Here is a 20,125-nt window from a genome sequence, read left to right on the forward strand (position 1 = left end):
ATTAAAACAATATGGACACTTACCACACTGCGCATTGGTCCTCCTCTTCTTCCACCCACGACGAGCGTTACAATACCTCTCAGGAAGAAGACGCGTTCTGTCTCCTAGAGATGAATGTACTTTGGTGTGAAAAGTGCAAATCAATCCCAGAACAACAGCAAAGGACCTTGTGAAGATGTTGGAGGACACAGGTACGAAAGCATCTATATCCACAGTAAAAATGAGTCCTATATCGACATAACCTGAAAGGCCGCTCAGCTCCGTAACCTCCATAAAAAAGCCAGACTACGGATTGCAACTGCACATGGGGACAAATACCATAGAGCCCTTATACCATCACTAGGGCCAGGTGTTTACTCTGATCAGGAATCATTATGGGCTACCTACCTAGGGCTCAAGTTTTTCCAGGCTCAATTCACGTGGTCTGGAATAACTCCTAGCCCCAGTTATACCATCACACACAGTTAAAGTTTTGGACTTTGAGCATTCTCAATCGGAGTCGTAGCAGACAGGCAGTGGCCCCAGCTGAATGCATGCATTTAGCTCGTCTTGCTCCTGAGAGGAGCAGCAGCATCTCTGCTGGGATTACATAATGCTGTGTGAGTAAGGCAGCAATGAGCTGCAACAGCAAAGATATGCCTTCATTCAGATTACTTGTTTTGTTGGTTTAGAAAAGCTTGAGGGTTTATTTGAGTTTCATTCAATTGGTGTAACTTCGACAGTTGTCGTTACATAGTCATATTGTTGAGTAGCATTAATAATCTAAATCTCTTATGGGGGTTTAGGCCCTGTTTGCTGTAATTTTTATTTTATTTTATTTTTTATTTCACCTTTATTTAACCAGGTAGGCTAGTTGAGAACAAGTTCTCATTTGCAACTGCGACCTGGCCAAGATAAAGCATAGCAGTGTGAACAGACAACACAGAGTTACACATGGAGTAAACAATTAGCAAGTCAATAACACAGTAGAAAAAAATGGGCAGTCTATATACAATGTGTGCAAAAGGCATGAGGAGGTAGGCGAATAATACAATTTTGCAGATTAACACTGGAGTGATAAATGATCAGATGGGCATGTACAGGTAGAGATATTGGTGTGCAAAAGAGCAGAAAAGTAAATAAATAAAAACAGTATAAAAACAGTATGGGAATGAGGTAGGTGAAAAAGGGTGAGCTATTTACCTATAGACTATGTACAGCTGCAGCGATCGGTTAGCTGCTCGGATAGCTGATGTTTGAAGTTGGTGAGGGAGATAAAAGTCTCCAACTTCAGCGATTTTTGCAATTCGTTCCAGTCACAGGCAGCAGAGTACTGGAACGAAAGGCGGCCAAATGAGGTGTTGGCTTTAGGGATGATCAGTGAGATACACCTGCTGGAGCGCGTGCTACGGATGGATGTTGCCATCGTGACCAGTGAACTGAGATAAGGCGGAGCTTTACCTAGCATGGACTTGTAAATGACCTGGAGCCAGTGGGTCTGGCGACGAATATGTAGTGAGGGCCAGCCGACTAGAGCATACAAGTCGCAGTGGTGGGTGGTATAAGGTGCTTTAGTGACAAAACGGATGCATTTTACGACAAATTAATTTCGGAAAAGCTCTACATGAGTTAAATTCCAATAACTATGATTGCAAAGAACCAGTCGTTTTTTTTAAATTGAAGTTAATTTGTTATTTTCTTTCATGCTGTGTAAAGCCACATGACAGGCACTAATCCTGTACAGTCCTGGTGAGGACGACAACCATCAATTGTGTAAAAGATTAATGAGACATTTATTTTAAACAATGGGCATCTGAAATATGGTTGTCTATCTTAAGTTGTGAGTGACATTTGCGGTCATCATATTCCACTTGTCCGACATTTGTCTCACTTCATAATGGTGACATAAGTGGGAGTGGATTCTGCCTGTCACTTATTAACTGAAGAGGGTGAGGTCAGTGTGGTTTCCAGGGGGATCGTATAATGCCATTCAGATTGCAGATGGTTTATTATTATTATTATCCTAGTGCGTAGTGAACTAAAGGTTCAATTAAATCCTCTTCATAGACAGTTCTTATCTTAACTCATCTAATTTGTACCATATTAATATTTTTTTGTAGAGAATTACATTAAGATGCCTTAAAATATAGGAGTATGACAAACATTCACATTTCAAACAATTGAGCCCACTTTTATTTAGTCTCCCTTGGCATACTTGTTGCCTCCCACAATGTATCAATGTCACTGCTTTTGCTTAGGGTTTTGTTTTATTCCCTCTTAAATGCAATATTGTCCCACCTAAAGTAGTGTTGCATTTTGAGTTCATGGGATTAGCAATTGGAGTTTGTTGATGGGATTAGCTATATAAACATGTTTATGGGATTAGCTATATGACTTTGTTTATGGGATCAGCTATATAAACTTGTTTATGGGATTAGCTATTTGAGCTTGTTTATTGGATTTGCTGTATAAATTTGTTTATGGGTTTAGCTATTTGAGTTTGTCTTGTTCATTGCTACTAAATGTCCTACTTTCAGTGTGATTTACTTTTGCAGATTTCCCCCCAATAAACCATTCTGATGTTATCTTGGTACTGTGGATGGATATGGCCATTCCAGAATGATGAATATGATCCATTAGTCGATTACTGGAACTCATCACTGATCTGACATGGAGCTCGCTGGCCATGATGTAGAAGAACAATCTGATAGTTACAGTGGAAGTCGGAAGTTTACATACACTTAGGTTGGAGTCATTAAAACGCGTCTTGTTAAAAACTATAGTTTTGGCAAGTCGGTTAGGGCATCTGCTTTGTGCATGACACAGGTAATTTTCCCAACTATTGTTTACAGACAGATTATTTCACGTTTTAGTCACTGTATCACAATTCCAGTGGGTCAGAAGTTTACATACACTAAATTGACTGTGCCTTTAAACAACTTGGAAAATTCCAGAATGCCATGGCTTTAGAAGCTTCTGATAGGCTAATTGTAGAAATGTCCTCTGGTCTGATGAAACAAAAATTGGACTGTTTGGCCATAATGACCACCGTTATTTTTGGAGGAAAAAGGGGGAAGCTTGCAAGCCGAAGAACACCATCCCAACCGTGAAGCACGGGGGTGGCAGCATCATGTTGTGGGGGTGATTTGCTGCAGGGGGGACTGGTGCACTTAACAAAATAGATGGCATCATGAGGATGGAAAATTATGTAGATATATTGAAGCAACATCTTAAGACATCAGTCAGGAAGTTAAAGCTTGGTTGCAAATGGGTCTTCCAAATGGACAATGACCCCAAGCATACTTCCAAAGTTGTGGCAAAATGGCTTAAGGACTTCAAAGTCAAGGTATTGGAGTGGCTATCACAAAGCCCTGACCTCAATCCCATAGAAAAATTGTGGGCAGAACTGAAAAAGCAAGGAGGCCTAAGAACCTGACTCAGTTACACCAGCTCTGTCAGGAGTAATGGGCCAAAATTCACCCAATTTATTGTGGGAAGCTTGTGGAAGGCTAACCAAAACATTTGACCAAAGCTAAACAATTTAAAAGGCAATGCTACCAAATACTAATTGAGTGTATGGTAACTTCTGACCCACTGGGAATGTGATGAAAGAAATAAAAGCTGAAATAAATCATTCTCTCTGCTATTATTCTTACATTTCACATTCTTAAAATAAAGTGGTGATCCTAATTGACCGAAGGCAGGGATTTTTACAAGGGATTAAATGTCAGGAATTGTGAAAAACTGAGTTTAAATGTATTTGGCTAAGGTGTATGTTAACTTCCGAATTCAACTGTAAATGATCCCACAATTTAATCCCTTATCAGATAAAAGCATTTCTGAATCTGATGATAGTAGAAGCTAATTTCTCTGTGTGAGTGTGCATGTTCCTACATGGATGTGTAGATCTCTGTTCAGTTTAGTGGATATGTAGCTCTCTGTCCAGTTTAGTGGATATGTAGATCTCTCTCCAGTTTAGTGGATATGTAGATCTCTGTCCAGTTTACTGGATGTGTAGATCTCTGTCCAGTTTACTGGATGTGTAGATCTCTGTTGCCAGTCTCTGTACAGCTTAGCACTAGAACTGATAGCAACAAAAAGCTTCATTCTCAGGGTGTCATCTTTCCAAGCTAAACGAACCAGCATCTTCACTCATCTGCTGTCTGTACAATGACTTCAGGATGAAATAATGCTTTTCTCTGCTAAGGCTGAGAGGTTCAACACAATGTTACATAAATCATGAAAAAAAGGAGGACCAAAACAATACAGGAAGAAGTTGAATTAGGAGGTGGATTTATAAAGTGGATTAAGGCATGCATTGATGAAAATGAATGAGTAAATGAATGGAATAAATGGGTTGTTTATTCAAGAACTGACTCAGACATATTTTGTCGGACGATAACATGAGGAAGATGGAGGATACAAGACGTCCCTTTGTTCAGGTCAAATCAGCTTTCAATGTTCTTTTTTTTTGGAAGGAGTGTGTACACAGGCCTAGACTGCACTAACTGTTGATAGCTATTCCTCTTCACTTCTTCATTGTGTATTTCAAACTCTTACTCCTTTGCCAATGAAGGGTCTTTTCAACATTGTGCAGTAAAGTGGTCTCATACAAGCAGGGCAAACACATGAATATAGATCCCTCTGTTCTGTACGACATTAACATTTAATGATTTAACAAAATGAGGCACTGTAGACGTTACAGGGAGGGATCCTAGGAGGGAGGATGGTACGCTAGGATGAGGTCATCTAGTCAGCCTGATAACAATTTGATGTTATTTTGCAATGATTGTTTATTTGATTTGCGTCATTTGCTCAAATAGGCCTAGATTATGCCCCTGAGCTCCATTGCACAATGATAGAGTACAGTCCAAGTCTAGCTTTTCTCCTCAGACTCTTGGATGTTTTGCTTGGATTGAAGCTGTGATCTGGCTGTCATGCCTGCCTTATGTCTGTTCACATGGACCAGCCGTGATGGTATTCCCCACTGGCCGAGAGAGAGAAGAGAAGAGAGAGACAGAGAGAGAGAGAGAGAGAAAGGTGTGGAACAATGCCCCATAATGACAAAGCAAAAGCTGGTTTTTCGAAAATGTAGCAAATTTATAAAAAAAATTATGAAATATCACATTTACATAAGTATTCAGATCCTACACTCAGTACTTTGTTGAAGCACCTTTGGCAGCAATAACAGCCTAGAGTATTCTTGTGTATGACGCTACAAGCTTGGCACAACTCTATTTGGGGAATTTTTTCCATTCTTCTCTGCAGATCCTCTCATGCTCTGTCAGGTTGGATCGGGAGCGTTGCTGCACATCTATTTTCAGGTCTCTCCAGAGATGTTCGATCGGGTTCAAGTCCAAGCTCTGGCTGGGCCACTCAAGGACATTCAGAGACTTGTCCTGAAGACACTCCTGCATTGTCTTGGCTGTGTGCTTAGGGTCGTTGTCCTGTTGGAAGTTGAACCTTTGCCCCAGTCTGGGGTTCTGAACACTGGAGCAGGTTTTCATAAAAGGTCTCTCTGTACTTTGCTCCGTTAATCTTTTCCTCGATCCTGACTCGTCTCCCAGTCCCTGCCACTAAAAAACATCCCCACAGCATGATTCTGCCACCACCATGCTTCACTGTAGGGATGGTCGCAGGTTTCCTCCAGATGTGACGCTTGGTATTCAGGCCAAACAGTTCAATCTTGGTTTCATCTGACCAGAAAATCTTGTTTCTCATAATATAATATAATAATAATATAATAATAATAATATATGCCATTTAGCAGACGCTTTTATCCAAAGCGACTTACAGTCATGTGTGCATACATTCTACGTATGGGTGGTCCCGGGAATCGAACCCACTACCCTGGCGTTACAAGCGCCATGCTCTACCAACTGAGCTACAGGAGTCCTTTGGGTGCCTTTTGGCAAACTCCATGCGGGCTGCCATGTGCTTTTTACTGAGGAGTGACTTCCGTCTGGCCACACTACCATAAAGGCCTGATTGGTGGAGTGCTGCAGAGATGGTTGTCCTTCAGGAAGGAAGGACACCATTTAAGAATGATGAAGGCTTCTTCCATTTAAGAATAATGGAGGCCACTGTGTTCTTGGGGACCTTCAATGCTGAAGAAATGTTTTTGTACCCTTTCCCAGATCTGTTCATCTACATAATCCTGTCTCGGAGCTCTACGGACAATTCCTTCGACCTCATGGCTTAGTTTTTGCTCTGACATGCACTGTCAACTATGGGACCTTATATAGACAGGTGTGTGCCTTTCCAAATCATGTCTAATCAATTTAATTTACCACAGGTGGACTCCAATCAGGTTGTAGGATGATCTCAAGGATGATCAATGGAAACAGGATGTATCTGAGCTCAATTTACATTCTCAAAGCAAAGCATCTGAATTCTTATGTAAATAAGGTATTTCAGTTTTTTATTTTTAACACTTTTTTAAACATTTCCAAAACCCTGTTTTCGCTTTGTCATTATGGTGTGTAGATTTTCTTTAATCTATTTTAGAATCAGGCTGTAAAGTAACAAAATGTGGGAAAAGGGCAGAGGTCTGAATACTTTCCGAATGCACTGTATATTGAAATGGAGAGAGAATGTGTGGGAGAGAGGAGAGGCAGGAGAAGGAGAGAGAGTGAATGTGTGGGAGAGGGAGAGGCAGAGTGGAGGTGTGAGAGAGGGGGAGAGAGTGTTCTGTAGTAATGGTGAATATTGGGGTCTGGACACCTGAGAGCCCAGATGCTTTCCTCTGAACACAAAAGCTGCCCATCTCTCACTCTCTCGCTTTCTGCCTCTTCCTTCTCCCTGCTAATTGTAACCTGTGCAGCCAAATTAGATGTATTTGCACATTGGAATTTCGCCTACCTTTTTATATACATCCATACTGCAGGACAGTGTGTATTCCTCTTGCATTCTTGGACCCATTAAAGGAATCTTCTCTTTAAACTCTCATTATCAACTCCTCTGACACTTTACTGGTTGTACCTGTAAAATATGATATGTGCAAAGTGGAATTATATTCAGAATTAACAGTACTACTTGTACAACTACGATGTTTGAATACATTTAAAGTAGATCTTAGTTAGCTTTGTCTTAGGGTAGGAGTGCTTATCTAGGATCAGGTCCCCCCTGTCCATATAATCATATTCATTATGATCTAAAAGGCCAAACAGATCCTAGATCAGCACTCCTACTCTGAGAGGCCCAGGGATTTTCATTTCCCAGAGCTAGTGGCTCAGGTGAACGAACTGCTGACCCATTTCAACTGAACACATGACAATATTTAAACCTGAAGGAATATAGGCTTAATCCCCATGTCTGCCTACTATTGTTGTACTGCATAGGTCTATGGGATTGTGTTGGAATTTGCCTAGTTTATTTTGGACAATTGTACTAACCTGCCATAATGGAAGTACAATTCAAACAACCTAAACGGGTTTTTCGGCTGTCCATAGGAGAACCCTTGGGAAAACTATTTTTGGTTCCAGGTACAACCCTTTTCAGTTCCACGTGGAACCCTTTCCACAGTGAGTTCTACATGGAACCCAAAAGGGTTTTACCTTGAACCAAAAATGGTTCTCCTATGGGGACAGCCAAAGAACCCTTTTGGAACTCTTTTTTTCCCCTCAGATTGTAGCCACTGTAGGCTACCCAGCCATAATGGAAGTACAGAAGAACTACATCAAAGCCTATTCACCATTTCCCAGGAGTTAGTATCTTGGGCGTTGTGCACAATGTGTTGCTACTCCCTACCCACTTGACAGTTTTTCTTGAAGCTTAACTGTGTATTCCCTCTGCATTTAGGGGAGCGACGTCGGTGGTGTGCAGATGTCGACAGAAGGGAACACTGAAGCCGTACGCAGTGAAAACACTGAAGAAAACAGTGAGTTCTTACTGGATGTTTTCATATTCTTAGTGTAATATTTTTACCCAGAGTACAACAGGTACATGTTTCTTCCTTAACCCAGTTCGGTTTTGTTTCTGCAGGTGGATAAGAAGATAGTTAGGACAGAGATAGGTGTTCTACTTCGACTCTCTCACCCAAACATTGTAAGGGTTCTACACACTTTTGTGCTGTCCTTGCATAGAATTAACGATTGTTATTATGTTTTTTATTGATGCTGAATTTATGTATTTTGTTTTATTTCTTTCAGATCAAACTAAAAGAGATCTTTGAGACCCCTTCAGAGATCAGTCTGGTCTTGGAGCTTGTGACTGGAGGAGAGCTATTTGAAAGGTTAGTTAACTGCCTTAATGGTCACACGCACCCACACACACTCTGTACCATTCCTTTGTTGCAACAATTATAACATATTTTTCTCTCAGGGTTGTGGAGAAGGGCTTTTACACTGAGCGGGATGCTGCTGATGCTGTCATTCAAGTATTAGAAGCTGTTGCAGTAAGTTGACTTCCTTCCTCTGACACCTGTCAGAAAGTAGGCTAATAAATGTCTAGCAAACTCTTGACATACTGTAATGCTTTTGACCTGCATAGCTGGGTGGCACCATCACACATTCACTCAGCCTGTCCCCTTATCTATACATTTTGCAGAACAAAATGGCACCAATAGAAAACTTTTCCCGTAATCAAATCCTACATTTACTATCATTTGAACCAGCATTGTTGGACCAACAGTGTAAATGGATCAAGTATGCTGGATTTCCTTGAGTCATCACATAACCATAGCTATCTTTGACATCTCATCAACATGCACCAAGGCATATTTCTTCTTCCTCATGTTAGGAGTCCTGTTGAACAGGCATTCCCATGTTAGTGTATTCCATGATCCTCTGTTTGATTGCTGTTGCTAAGGAGATTAAATAGTTAAACAGTGATTTTTTAACACATAGACCCCTTTCCAGGTTACTGGATCGAATCCCTGAGCTGACATGGTAAAAATCTGTCGTTCTGCCACTGAACAAGGCAGTTAACCCACAGTTCCCCGGAAGGCTGTCATAGTTAAGAACAAATTCTTATTTACAAACTTGTCTAGTTAAATAAAGGTGCGATTTTCCAGTACACGACACAATGACGTCACGCACACATGTGCGCGGCAGTAAGAAATCCATCGCCAACTGCGCCCATTCCAACATAGCCTAGATTAGTTTTTATTACTTCAAAACAGAATACATGTTTTGGGTTCTCATAGGCTTACAATGATGTTTTGGTTCTTGCTTGAACAGTTGCTAAGATTATATTTGCTTGTGATCTTTGAAAAATAACTATTTTGGATGCAGCAGTTGTTAGCTCGAATGCTATATTGATATAGGCTAGCCAAAGAGCCATTTTACTGGTTGAAGTTTTAAGTGTTTTTAAAGTATAATGCAGTTGATTTGCGATGATAACACAAACATTCTATTAAGCAGGACATTCATACGAGCCTTAAAATCCAATTATAATCCAAAAGTAATGTGAAATGCACTTATAAGCAACATGTAAACAAAGGATTTCTATAAGAACTCCCCCTTGTTCAGTCACCAACTCTCCACACATCGCCCCGTGCGGCAGTTTGCAACACAGCCGTCTATTGAAATCAGTTCAGGGCTTGTTTGAAAAGGCAGTCTGAAACAGCTGCTGGTTTCCCAACGAGCTGACTGAGGAGGAAAAAAACGGCATTTCTGAAGCCTCCAGATCTTTTTAAAGTTTCCTTGTGTTGTTGAGCAAGCGTCGAGGAAGTCTCTGTTCCGTGTTGATTGGGAGTGATGTATTTACAGTGTACACGGCCACTTCGGAAACGGTGGAGAGGTTCTGCAGTCTGTCTGTTACATGATCAAAGCCATCTGGATATCTAGCTAATGTCCCAGTGGAGCATCTTGGTAGCCTCATGTCCGGCCAATCTCACTGGCACGTCTACACTCAAATCCCCACTCCGTTAGTGACAGATTTGAGTCCTTTATTATATATAGGCTTCTCATTTGGTGTTATCTTAGTATCCCAATGTGTTTATTATTTTGAACACGGAGAATCTGGAACCACGTTTTAGATTTGTTAAGTTGTTTACTGTAAAAGGCGGTATTAGGCTAGGTAAGGTTCTTGGTGTTGAGATTTAAGATTGAGAGGTAATATTTTCTTCACTGGCCAAATACATCGTCTCGCCCACCTCTCATGTACTTTACTTTCTCTGGAAAGATCCACTGTCAATGAGAACACCGAGCTGTGTCGTTGGCCTATTGGCCAGAAAATCTTATTTTGAGTGGTGCTATGGCAGCCGTGGGAGACCTGAGATATCTGTGGTGGTATGTGTGTGTGTATGGTGGGGGCTACTGTATTCCCTCCTGCCTTCTCTTCATCCGTCCATCCCACACTATACTTGTCAGATGAGAGAGGACACCTTATCTGTGTCAGCTCCATAGAGCTTTGTGCAGGAGAGGAGAATTCCCCTCTGACATCACAGAGCCATTACACCGAGGGGTTGTCACAATACATAGTGTGGGGAGAAAATGATGCCTTCATTCACTGTGAACGAGGTCTATTCAACCTAGCCATTCCCAATGAGAAAATATGACTGTTTTGTTGCATAACAAGGATAGCTCATTCAGTACTAACCTTGATGCTTAGCATTTTCACTCCAGTGGAATGGAATGTGGTTCTTTAACAGCTTAATGTTACATAAGAAACTAGGTATTTGCATAACCACTAACCCACCCACAGTGTGCAGAAGATAAGTTATACAATAGGTTGCTTTACAAACAGATGTCATTATCAAGACAGTGAGCTGTAGAGTAGGTCTCTATACTCTATACCTTATCCATGACACTACAAAGTCTTTGAACGTATTGCTTTCCCTCACTTGAATCCCACCTCGTCTTTTCAATGGGCAGCTTATCAAGGTAACTGCCTTGTGCTGCTGTTTTCTGTAACTGTGTAGACTTCTATGTCCCACATTGCCTTGTTTGATGAGTTACTGTGTTAACACTGGTGAAAGTACTCGCTAAACCCAAGAATAGTTTAAAACACACTTTAAATCATGCGTATGTCCAGAACACAGTATCATAGCACAGTGTACAGGAAACTCCAACATAAAGTGTGTTAATAAGGTGTTAGCTGCCAGAAGAGCTTCAATGCCCCTTGGCATAGATTCTACAAGTCTCTGGAACTCTATTGGAGCGATGAGACTTTATTCTTCCACCAAAACAAATTGTTGGTGGTGGAAAATGCTTACTCAGGTGTCGCTCCAGCAGTGTTCAATTGGGTTGGCATCTGGTGACTCACACACACACACACGAACACACACACACACACACACACACACACACACACACACACACACACACACACACACACACACACACACACACACAGCTCAGAATAGGTCATGATAAGAAAATTCAACTTTGCATTTAGTTTATCCATAGACCATTTTCAACAGTGCACTATAAAGCAGGAATATGATGGTTCTCTGTAGAAAATGAGTTGTGGGAGCGGGCACCAATTCATTCGGCGGTGCTGAATCCCAAAATCCTCAAACAGTCCAGCTCCATACACACCAGCAGACAAATCAATAGCACAAGATGTGTGTAGGAGTCATACAGCCACCTGGGTGCTATGGTGTTGCCTTGTGTCTTTGTCTTTATCCAGTACCTGCATGTGAACGGCGTGGTGCACCGAGACCTGAAACCTGAGAACCTCCTATACGCTACCGCAGCACCAGATGCTCCCCTCAAAATAGGTTGGTGGGGTTACTCAATACCCTGTGGGATTCACTACGATTATCCCAAAGAACATCCATTGACTCTGTTGTGCTATCAGAGACAGAACTGACTTGATCAGACATAGTTAGGAAATCTATGCCAACGATTATGTTCTATTGGAATGATCTATTACTATTTTCTATTCTACCGGTATTCTATTCTACTATTTTATTCTAAATACCAGATATTAGGACTTCCAGAAAGAGGCATCATCATAATATAGCTCGGTCTCTTTCATTTTGCAGCTGATTTTGGTCTGTCGAAGGTCATTGATGATCAGGTCACAATGAAGACCGTTTGTGGTACACCAGGATACTGTGGTAAGTTGTAACCCATTACTGTGATGCTTTTTCATTCACTTGGAACATAATATTTGCTAGCTACAGGATTAGAGATTACCATTTCAGACCAAGCAGATGTTTCTTGTTTTGGTTGCATGCTTAACTTGCCAACATTTGAGCAGAGAAGTTTACAATGAGGACAGGGTGTATATTGTTTAATGTTTATCCACATACTACATAGTACATTTTTCCTTGGATAAATAATTACTAAGTACGAATTCCCTACTCTGTTTTCACCACTGTCTCTCTCCTTCCCCCTTGTGCTGCCCCTCCCTCCCTCCCTCCCTCCCTCCTGCTCTCATCTCCCCCCCTATCTATCCTTCCTCCCCTCCCTCCAGCCCCAGAGATTCTGCGAGGAAGTGCTTATGGACCTGAGGTTGACGTGTGGTCGGTGGGAGTTATCACATATATCTTGTAAGGGATACCAGCCCCTCAAAAGTTTACTTGAACCCTGAATCACATCATTAAAAGACATCGGTTATTTTTACACTCAACAGTTTTGTTCATTTGTTAGCAGCAAAAAAGAATACATCAAGAATTTTTGTGTTCTTTCTTTGAGGAATTGCAGACCCTTTTTAGTTGTATTTTTCTGCCGTTTTGGTTTCTGAACCAAGGGTGTTGGTGCATTCCTGTTGTATAGCTTCTGAGTGATTTTGTTTCTTTCACATACTGATTGGTATACATATTTGATTCAGTATGTGGTTGTGAGTTCCCCATTATACAGCAAACCAGGAAACGGTAGTGTAACTGCTAGCAACAGCATTCAGAAGAATCGCTGGTATACAGACTCACTACTAGTTAATAAATATTAAACTGTAAAAATAACATATTTTAAAGGCACATCAATCTGGGAGAATAAGAGTGTGTGACTAGAAAGCCTTAGTGCAAGGAGGATTGCACCTCTAATAGAGTTGTAGCTTAGGCCCCTGCGGCTATCAGATCCTGTCAGACTGTAGCCAGCTATTGAATCAATAGACAGGAGCTGTCTGTGGTTGATGTATGCCTCGTATTTCATCCTCCCTGAAAGGCTATGTGGCTTTGAACCGTTCTTCGATGAAAGAGGGGACCAGTACATGTTCAAGAGGATCCTCAACTGTGAATATGAGTTTGTCTCCCCCTGGTGGGACAATGTGTCCTTCAACGCCAAAGACCTGGTGAGTTTTATTGATTTTTACCAGGGGTGTATTCATGATGCCAATTCTGTCGCAAAACTTTTTGTCTGTTGCAAAATGTTATTCAATGAAAACTAGAGTTTCTATTGGACAAATGAAGGTTGGCCCCATCCCGTTTTGTTCCGCTTGCTTCTGTTTGGTTCTGTTTGGTTCTTCGTTAAGACACCCCTGGGGTCCTGAGGTTACCACAGTCACGCTGGCAAAAATGTTCCCCTGGTACTTAGGCGTAATTGATAAATCAGTAATTGGTGGAGAATGAAAACCTATTTCCGTGGGAGACCTGCTGGCTGCATTGTAGAAGACAGGAAGTGGCAAGCGAGAGGCATAACTGGACCCACAATCTGTCTTCTCCAGCAAGTGGTGCTTTTCCTCTTTTTTTGCTCACCAAGAGATGAGTTTTGTATGGAGGTTAATGAGTGTTGAATTTAAATTTGTTTTAAAAAATGTTACCTTTATTTAACTTGGCAAGTCAAAGTCTTATTTACAATGACTGCCTAGCCCGGCCAAACCCTAACCCGGACGACCCTGGGCCAATTGTGCGCCACCCTATGGGACTCCCAATCACGGCTGGGATTGATACAGCCTGGATTCGAACCAGGGTGTCTGTAGTGACGCCTCAAGCACTGAGATGCAGTGTCTTATTTGATCGAATAGAAGTTTCGTAATGCTTAGGTTTTTACAAGTTTACTGATATAAATAGGACATGTGACATCCCGGCAACTTTGGGGAAAAAAACACTTTCTATCAGAGTTGTGCCATTGGCTAGAATGGTCCCACCTGATCTTGCCTCCTCCTGACTGCCTTCCATTTTTGAAGACGTTTCTTTTCATTGTTAGAGCGGTCAATATAATGGATCATCTGTGATTGTACCACTGGGTCAGGTGAAATGTTTCCCAGGTGAAATGTCAGTGTGAGTGTGTCCATGTGGGCGGCAGGTAGCCTAGTGGTTAGAGCGTTGGACTAGTAACCAAAAGGTTGCGAGATCGAATCCCAGAGCTGACAAGGTCAAAATATGTCTTCTGCTCCTGAACAAGGCAGTTAACCCACTATTCCTAGGCCGTCATAGTAAATTAGAATTTGTTCTTAACTGACTTGCCTAGTTAAATAAAATAAATATTGGTGTGTCTGATAATGTATCAAATAATGTAAAAAAGGAGGGTAACTAGAAATGCAGGGCATTCTGACTTATCTCCACATTATGAACTGGGCCGACTTGTTATGTGGACAGAAACCAAGAAAATAATAAATTCAGTCTCAGTGACCCAGTTACTTACTTACTGCTGTCCTGTAGGTGAGAAAGCTAATTGTCCAGGATCCAAATAAACGGCTGACGACCTTGCAAGCGCTGGAGCACCCCTGGGTGACTGGGAAGGCAGTTAACTCAGCCCATATGGACACCGCTCAGAAGAAACTGCAGGAGTTCAATGCACGCCGAAAACTCAAGGTAGATGCAAAACAAAGTTTCTCAATAGGATTTTGTACGGTGATTGTGGGCAAGTAGTGCCTTGTCTAATTTATAGATTTTTAAAGTCATGATTGTGTAGTTGTGTCAAGATGACATCTCCTCCTCATGGACTGCACCAGATTTGCCCGTTCTTGCTGTGAGATGTTACCCCACTCTTCCACCAAGGCACCTGCAAGTTCCCGGACATTTCTGGGGGGAATGGCCCTAGCCCTCACCCTCCGATCCAAAAGGTCCCAGACATGCTCAATGGGATTGAGATCCGGGCTCTTCGCTGTCCTTGGCAGAACATTGACATTCCTGTCTTGCAGGAAATCACGCACAGAACGAGCAGTATGGCTGGTGGCATTGTCATGCTGGAGGGTCATGTCAGGATGAGCCTGCAGGAAGGGTACCACATAAGGGAGGAGGATGTCTTCCCTGTAATGCACAGCGTTGGGATTGCCTGCAATGGCAACAAGCTCAGTCCGATGATGCTGTGACACACCGCCCCAGACCATGACGGGCCCTACACCTCCAAATCGATCCTGCTCCAGAGTACAGGCCTCAGTGTAACGCTCACTCCTTCGACGATCAACACGAATCTGACCATCACCCCTGGTTAGACAAAACCGCAACTCGTCAGTAAAGAGAACTTTTTGCCAGTCCTGTCTGGTCCAGCGACGGTGGGTTTGTGCCCATAGGCGACGTTGTTGCCGGTGATGTCTGGTGAGGACCTGCCTTACAGGCCTAAATTTACAAGCCCTCAGCCCAGCCTCTCTCAGCCTATTGTGGACAGTCTGAGCACTGTTGGAGGGATTGTGCGTTCCTGGTGTAACTCGGGCAGTTGTTGTTGCCATCCTGTACCTGTCCCGCAGGTGTGATGTTCGGATGTACCGATCCTGTGCAGGTGTTGTTACATGTGGTCTCATTAGTGTCCTAAGTTTTTATAACTGTGACGTTAATGCCTACAGTCAGTAACCTGTTTGTCTTAACGACCGTTCCACAGGTGCAGTGTTTAAACCCTTTACAATGAAGATCTGTGAAGTTATTTGGATTTTTACTAATTATCTTTGAAAGACATGGTCCTGAAAAAGGGATGTTTCTTTTTTTGCTGATTTTTACATGATTGCTATAATACCTAGATTCATCAGCATAGTCAGAGTGGGCATACACATGAATCCTAAACTGTGTCAATGAATGATATACTGTGTTTTGTGTTTTCGTTGACAGGCTGCAGTAAAGGCCGTGGTGGCTTCGTCACGATTGGGCAGCGCTGGCAGTCACGGCAATGCTGACAACTGCAAGAACAGCAACTGCAACAACCCCGCCAATCAGAAAGAGGCACAAGAGGAGCAGCCACGGAACGACCAATCACAGTCAAAGATCCAGGAAGGATCCTAACTGTGGAGCTCCTCTGTCGTTGTGACCCTGTTGGACTGTGAAATTGCTATGTGGTTTCACCTTCTGTACTGGAGATACTCTGCCTGGCTTTATTGCATGTGACTGATTTATTAAACGATGTACAACCATATTGACTCGGTACATTGGAACAACATGCCTACAAGTATTTAAAGTACATGTGAAATCAGAGTTTACTACTGCACATTCCCATTTCATAACTCACACAAGTAGCTTCATTGGATGGCTTCCATTATACCATGTTATAACTGCAAAATGGCCTTCAAGTGTTCCCAGTATTAATTTACCAGTTTGTAAATTAATTTATAACAATTGGCAGAATAAGGATAGTAGGTCATTATGTGTTCTGGTAATCATCATGCTGCTTTGGTGGCAGAACATAGACTGAAGAATTGATCTAGGTTGATTTTCAATATTGGTTAAGTAAGTCTACAGTATCTGGAGAACGGGTTGGACACATTTTCCAGGCGGTCATAAATGTAACCTTTATTACAACTTCTAAGGAGAATGCCTTATTATTGTATCTTATTAACTGGGTTTTACACTCCCCTTGTAAGAACTATTTAATATCTTAAGAAAAGGATTAGAAACATGTTAAAATCAATCATTTGCACAATGATTGTATTCAAATTGACTTTCAAGGAACATAAGGTTATTTCATAGTGCAGAGTTGTTTTAGCATTAAGAACTTTTCACTTTTGTATACCAAAATATGTTGTGTACAACTGAAAAGGCACCCCAGTTTTTTATTGCCAAATACACCATTTGCAGAGAAATGGATGAGTAGATCAAATTTAATTTGATTTGATTTAGCTATTCAGTGCCAAAACTTGGTTGAGGCTGCTGCTTTATTTGATAATATCCCACCTCTGTCATATACAATTGAAGAGGCTGTAATCTTAGTGAAAATATTTATATCTCATTATAAACTGGGTGGTTCGAGCCCTGAATGCTGATTTGCTGACATCAGTGGTATATCAGACCGTATACCACAGGTATGACAAAACATTATTTTTACTGCTCTAATTACATTGGTAACCAGTTCATTATAGCAATAAGGAACCTTGGCGGTTTGTGGTATATGGCCAATATACCACGGCTAAGGGCTGTATCCAGGCACTGTGTGTTGTGTCGTGCATAAGAACAGCCCTCAGACGTGGTATATTGGCCATATACCACACCCCCTCGTGCCTTATTGCTTAATTAACCCATTAACTGACATGCCGTGTTATGGACTGATTTTTTTCATCTACAAAGAAAAGGCTGTATATTGAATTTCAGCATGCTTTTGCCTTCAGTATAAAGGAATGATGTGGATAATAATGCATGTAGGAATGTTGAATTGAACTGCTGCGGTTGTCTGTAGAAATGCACTATAGTTGGCTGACACCACATGACGGACGTGATCTGTGTTAAACAGTGAAGTATTAGAGGCCTCTTAAGGCTTTAAGACATTAACTTGATATTAATTTTATATGCTCAAGGAAACATTAAATAATTCAATGTTGTCTTAAAATGGTTACCATTAACATTGATTTGGTAAGGACTGCAGTATTTAAAAAATAAACAATATGAAGTTACATATGTTTGGGCAGTTTTGTATATCAGACGGCTTATGTACTCTTTGAACTTGTATACAAATGTTTTTTATTATTTTAGTGACCTACCATTTCCAGTGTTTCAGCTACATTGTAGATGAATTAGGTGGGGTGGTCTCCATCGCTCAGTACTGGAAGATACCCCTATACTGACCAATGCCGGTTCCGGGTTGGAGCGAGCGGTCGCATTCGCACTTCGCTCTGCAGGTTGTATAACTTTTTCATTACATTTCATTATAGTACAACGGCTGATTTGTCTAATCTTAGCAATTCTTCTTAGCTAGCTACATAGCCGTCCTTGTATCAGAGATAATTGCATAATTATCGTATTTCGTCGCCCTAACGTAGCCTTCACTGCTATTCGCCCAGGAGCTAGCAAACGCTAGCTAACGCACACAGATTAGCATCACTGTAGTGCTATTCACTCAACTGAACGACTTGATTAGTCTAGTGTTAGCTAGCCACATAGCTGTCTTTGTTTCCAAGATAATTGTGTAGTTTAGTGTGTGTAGCCTTGGAGTGATTATCTTAATTCACTGAGGTTCGCTAGCCAGCTATTTGTCGTCCTTAACGTAGGAGACTCTGCTAGCTAGCCAACAGCTAACAGCTAACAGCTAGCCAACGTCACCACACGTCTACTGATTCGAATTCAATCACCGGTCAGGTAGTATCACATTTTCATTTCATTTCATTACAGTACAACGGTTTGATTTGTTTGATCGTAGCTAGCTACATAGCTAGCTACATAGCCGTCTTTGTTTCAAAGATAATTGTGTAGTCTAGAGCGATTTCCTAGGTTAGCTAGCCAGCTATTGTCGTTCTTTTAACGCAACGTAACGTAAACAACATTGCTAGCTAGCCAGCTAGCCCCGAATAGTAGCACTGTAGAAACTATTACACTCAACGGAACGACTTGATTAGTGTAGTGTCAACAACGCAGCTACTGCCAGCTAGCCTACTTTAGCAGTACTGTATCATTTTAATCATTTTAGTCAATAAGATTCTTGCTACGTAAGCTTAACTTTCTGAACATTCGAGACGTGTAGTCCACCTGTCATTCCTATCTCCTTGCATTAGCGTAGCCTTTTCTGTAGCCTGTCAACTATGTGTCTGTCTATCCCTGTTCTCTCCTCTCTGCACAGACCATACAAACGCTCCACACCGCGTGGCCGCGACCACCCTAATCTGGTGGTCCCAGCGCGTACGACCCACGTGGAGTTCCAGGTCTCCGGTAGCCTCTGGAACTGCCGATCTGCGGCCAACAAGGCAGAGTTCATCTCAGCCTATGCCTCCCTCCAGTCCCTTGACTTCTTGGCACTGACGGAAACATGGATCACCACAGATAACACTGCTACTCCTACTGCTCTCTCCTCGTCCGCCCACGTGTTCTCGCACACCCCGAGAGCTTCTGGTCAGCGGGGTGGTGGCACCGGGATCCTCATCTCTCCCAAGTGGTCTTTCTCTCTTTCTCCCCTTACCCATCTGTCTATCGCCTCCTTTGAATTCCATGCTATCACAGTTACCAGCCCTTTCAAGCTTAACATCCTTATCATTTATCGCCCTCCAGGTTCCCTCGGAGAGTTCATCAACGAGCTTGATGCCTTGATAAGCTCCTTTCCTGAGGACGGCTCACCTCTCACAGTTCTGGGCGACTTTAACCTCCCCACGTCTACCTTTGACTCATTCCTCTCTGCCTCCTTCTTTCCACTCCTCTCCTCTTTTGACCTCACCCTCTCACCTTCCCCCTACTCACAAGGCAGGCAATACGCTTGACCTCATCTTTACTAGATGCTGTTCTTCCACTAACCTCATTGCAACTCCCCTCCAAGTCTCCGACCACTACCTTGTATCCTTTTCCCTCTCGCTCTCATCCAACACTTCCCACACTGCCCCTACTCGGATGGTATCGCGCCGTCCCAACCTTCGCTCTCTCTCCCCCGCTACTCTCTCCTCTTCCATCCTATCATCTCTTCCCTCTGCTCAAACTTTCTCCAACCTATCTCCTGATTCTGCCTCCTCAACCCTCCTCTCCTCCCTTACTGCATCCTTTGACTCTCTATGTCCCCTATCCTCCAGGCCGGCTCGGTCCTCCCCTCCCGCTCCGTGGCTCGACGACTCATTGCGAGCTCACAGAACAGGGCTCCGGGCAGCCGAGCGGAAATGGAGGAAAACTCGCCTCCCTGCGGACCTGGCATCCTTTCACTCCCTCCTCTCTACATTTTCCTCCTCTGTCTCTGCTGCTAAAGCCACTTTCTACCATTCTAAATTCCAAGCATCTGCCTCTAACCCTAGGAAGCTCTTTGCCACCTTCTCCTCCCTCCTGAATCCTCCCCCTCCTCCCTCTCCGCAGATGACTTCGTCAACCATTTTGAAAAGAAGGTCGACGACATCCGATCCTCGTTGCTAAGTCAAACGACACCGCTGGTTCTGCTCGCACTGCCCTACCCTATGCTCTGACCTCTTTCTCCCCTCTCTCTCCAGATGA

At 42.5% G+C, this 20,125-nt stretch overlaps 1 protein-coding gene across 1 annotated transcript in view; it reads left to right on the forward strand.

The window, feature by feature from the left end:
* The window catches only part of LOC118391495 (calcium/calmodulin-dependent protein kinase type IV-like), a 31,908-nt gene extending 14,286 nt beyond the window's left edge, over positions 1 to 17,622 (forward strand). The window contains exons 2-11 of the mRNA XM_035782947.2: positions 7,780 to 7,858; positions 7,963 to 8,025; positions 8,130 to 8,212; positions 8,302 to 8,374; positions 11,554 to 11,644; positions 11,912 to 11,986; positions 12,346 to 12,421; positions 13,035 to 13,161; positions 14,471 to 14,623; positions 15,854 to 17,622. Coding sequence (XP_035638840.1) covers positions 7,780 to 7,858; positions 7,963 to 8,025; positions 8,130 to 8,212; positions 8,302 to 8,374; positions 11,554 to 11,644; positions 11,912 to 11,986; positions 12,346 to 12,421; positions 13,035 to 13,161; positions 14,471 to 14,623; positions 15,854 to 16,024 — 991 coding nt within the window. The 3' untranslated portion in view covers positions 16,025 to 17,622. The remainder of the gene's footprint in view (positions 1 to 7,779; positions 7,859 to 7,962; positions 8,026 to 8,129; positions 8,213 to 8,301; positions 8,375 to 11,553; positions 11,645 to 11,911; positions 11,987 to 12,345; positions 12,422 to 13,034; positions 13,162 to 14,470; positions 14,624 to 15,853) is intronic.
* Positions 17,623 to 20,125: the final 2,503 nt, after the last annotated feature.

Source organism: Oncorhynchus keta, chromosome 12 (assembly GCF_023373465.1).
Source record: "Oncorhynchus keta strain PuntledgeMale-10-30-2019 chromosome 12, Oket_V2, whole genome shotgun sequence".
NCBI lineage: Eukaryota > Metazoa > Chordata > Actinopteri > Salmoniformes > Salmonidae > Oncorhynchus > Oncorhynchus keta.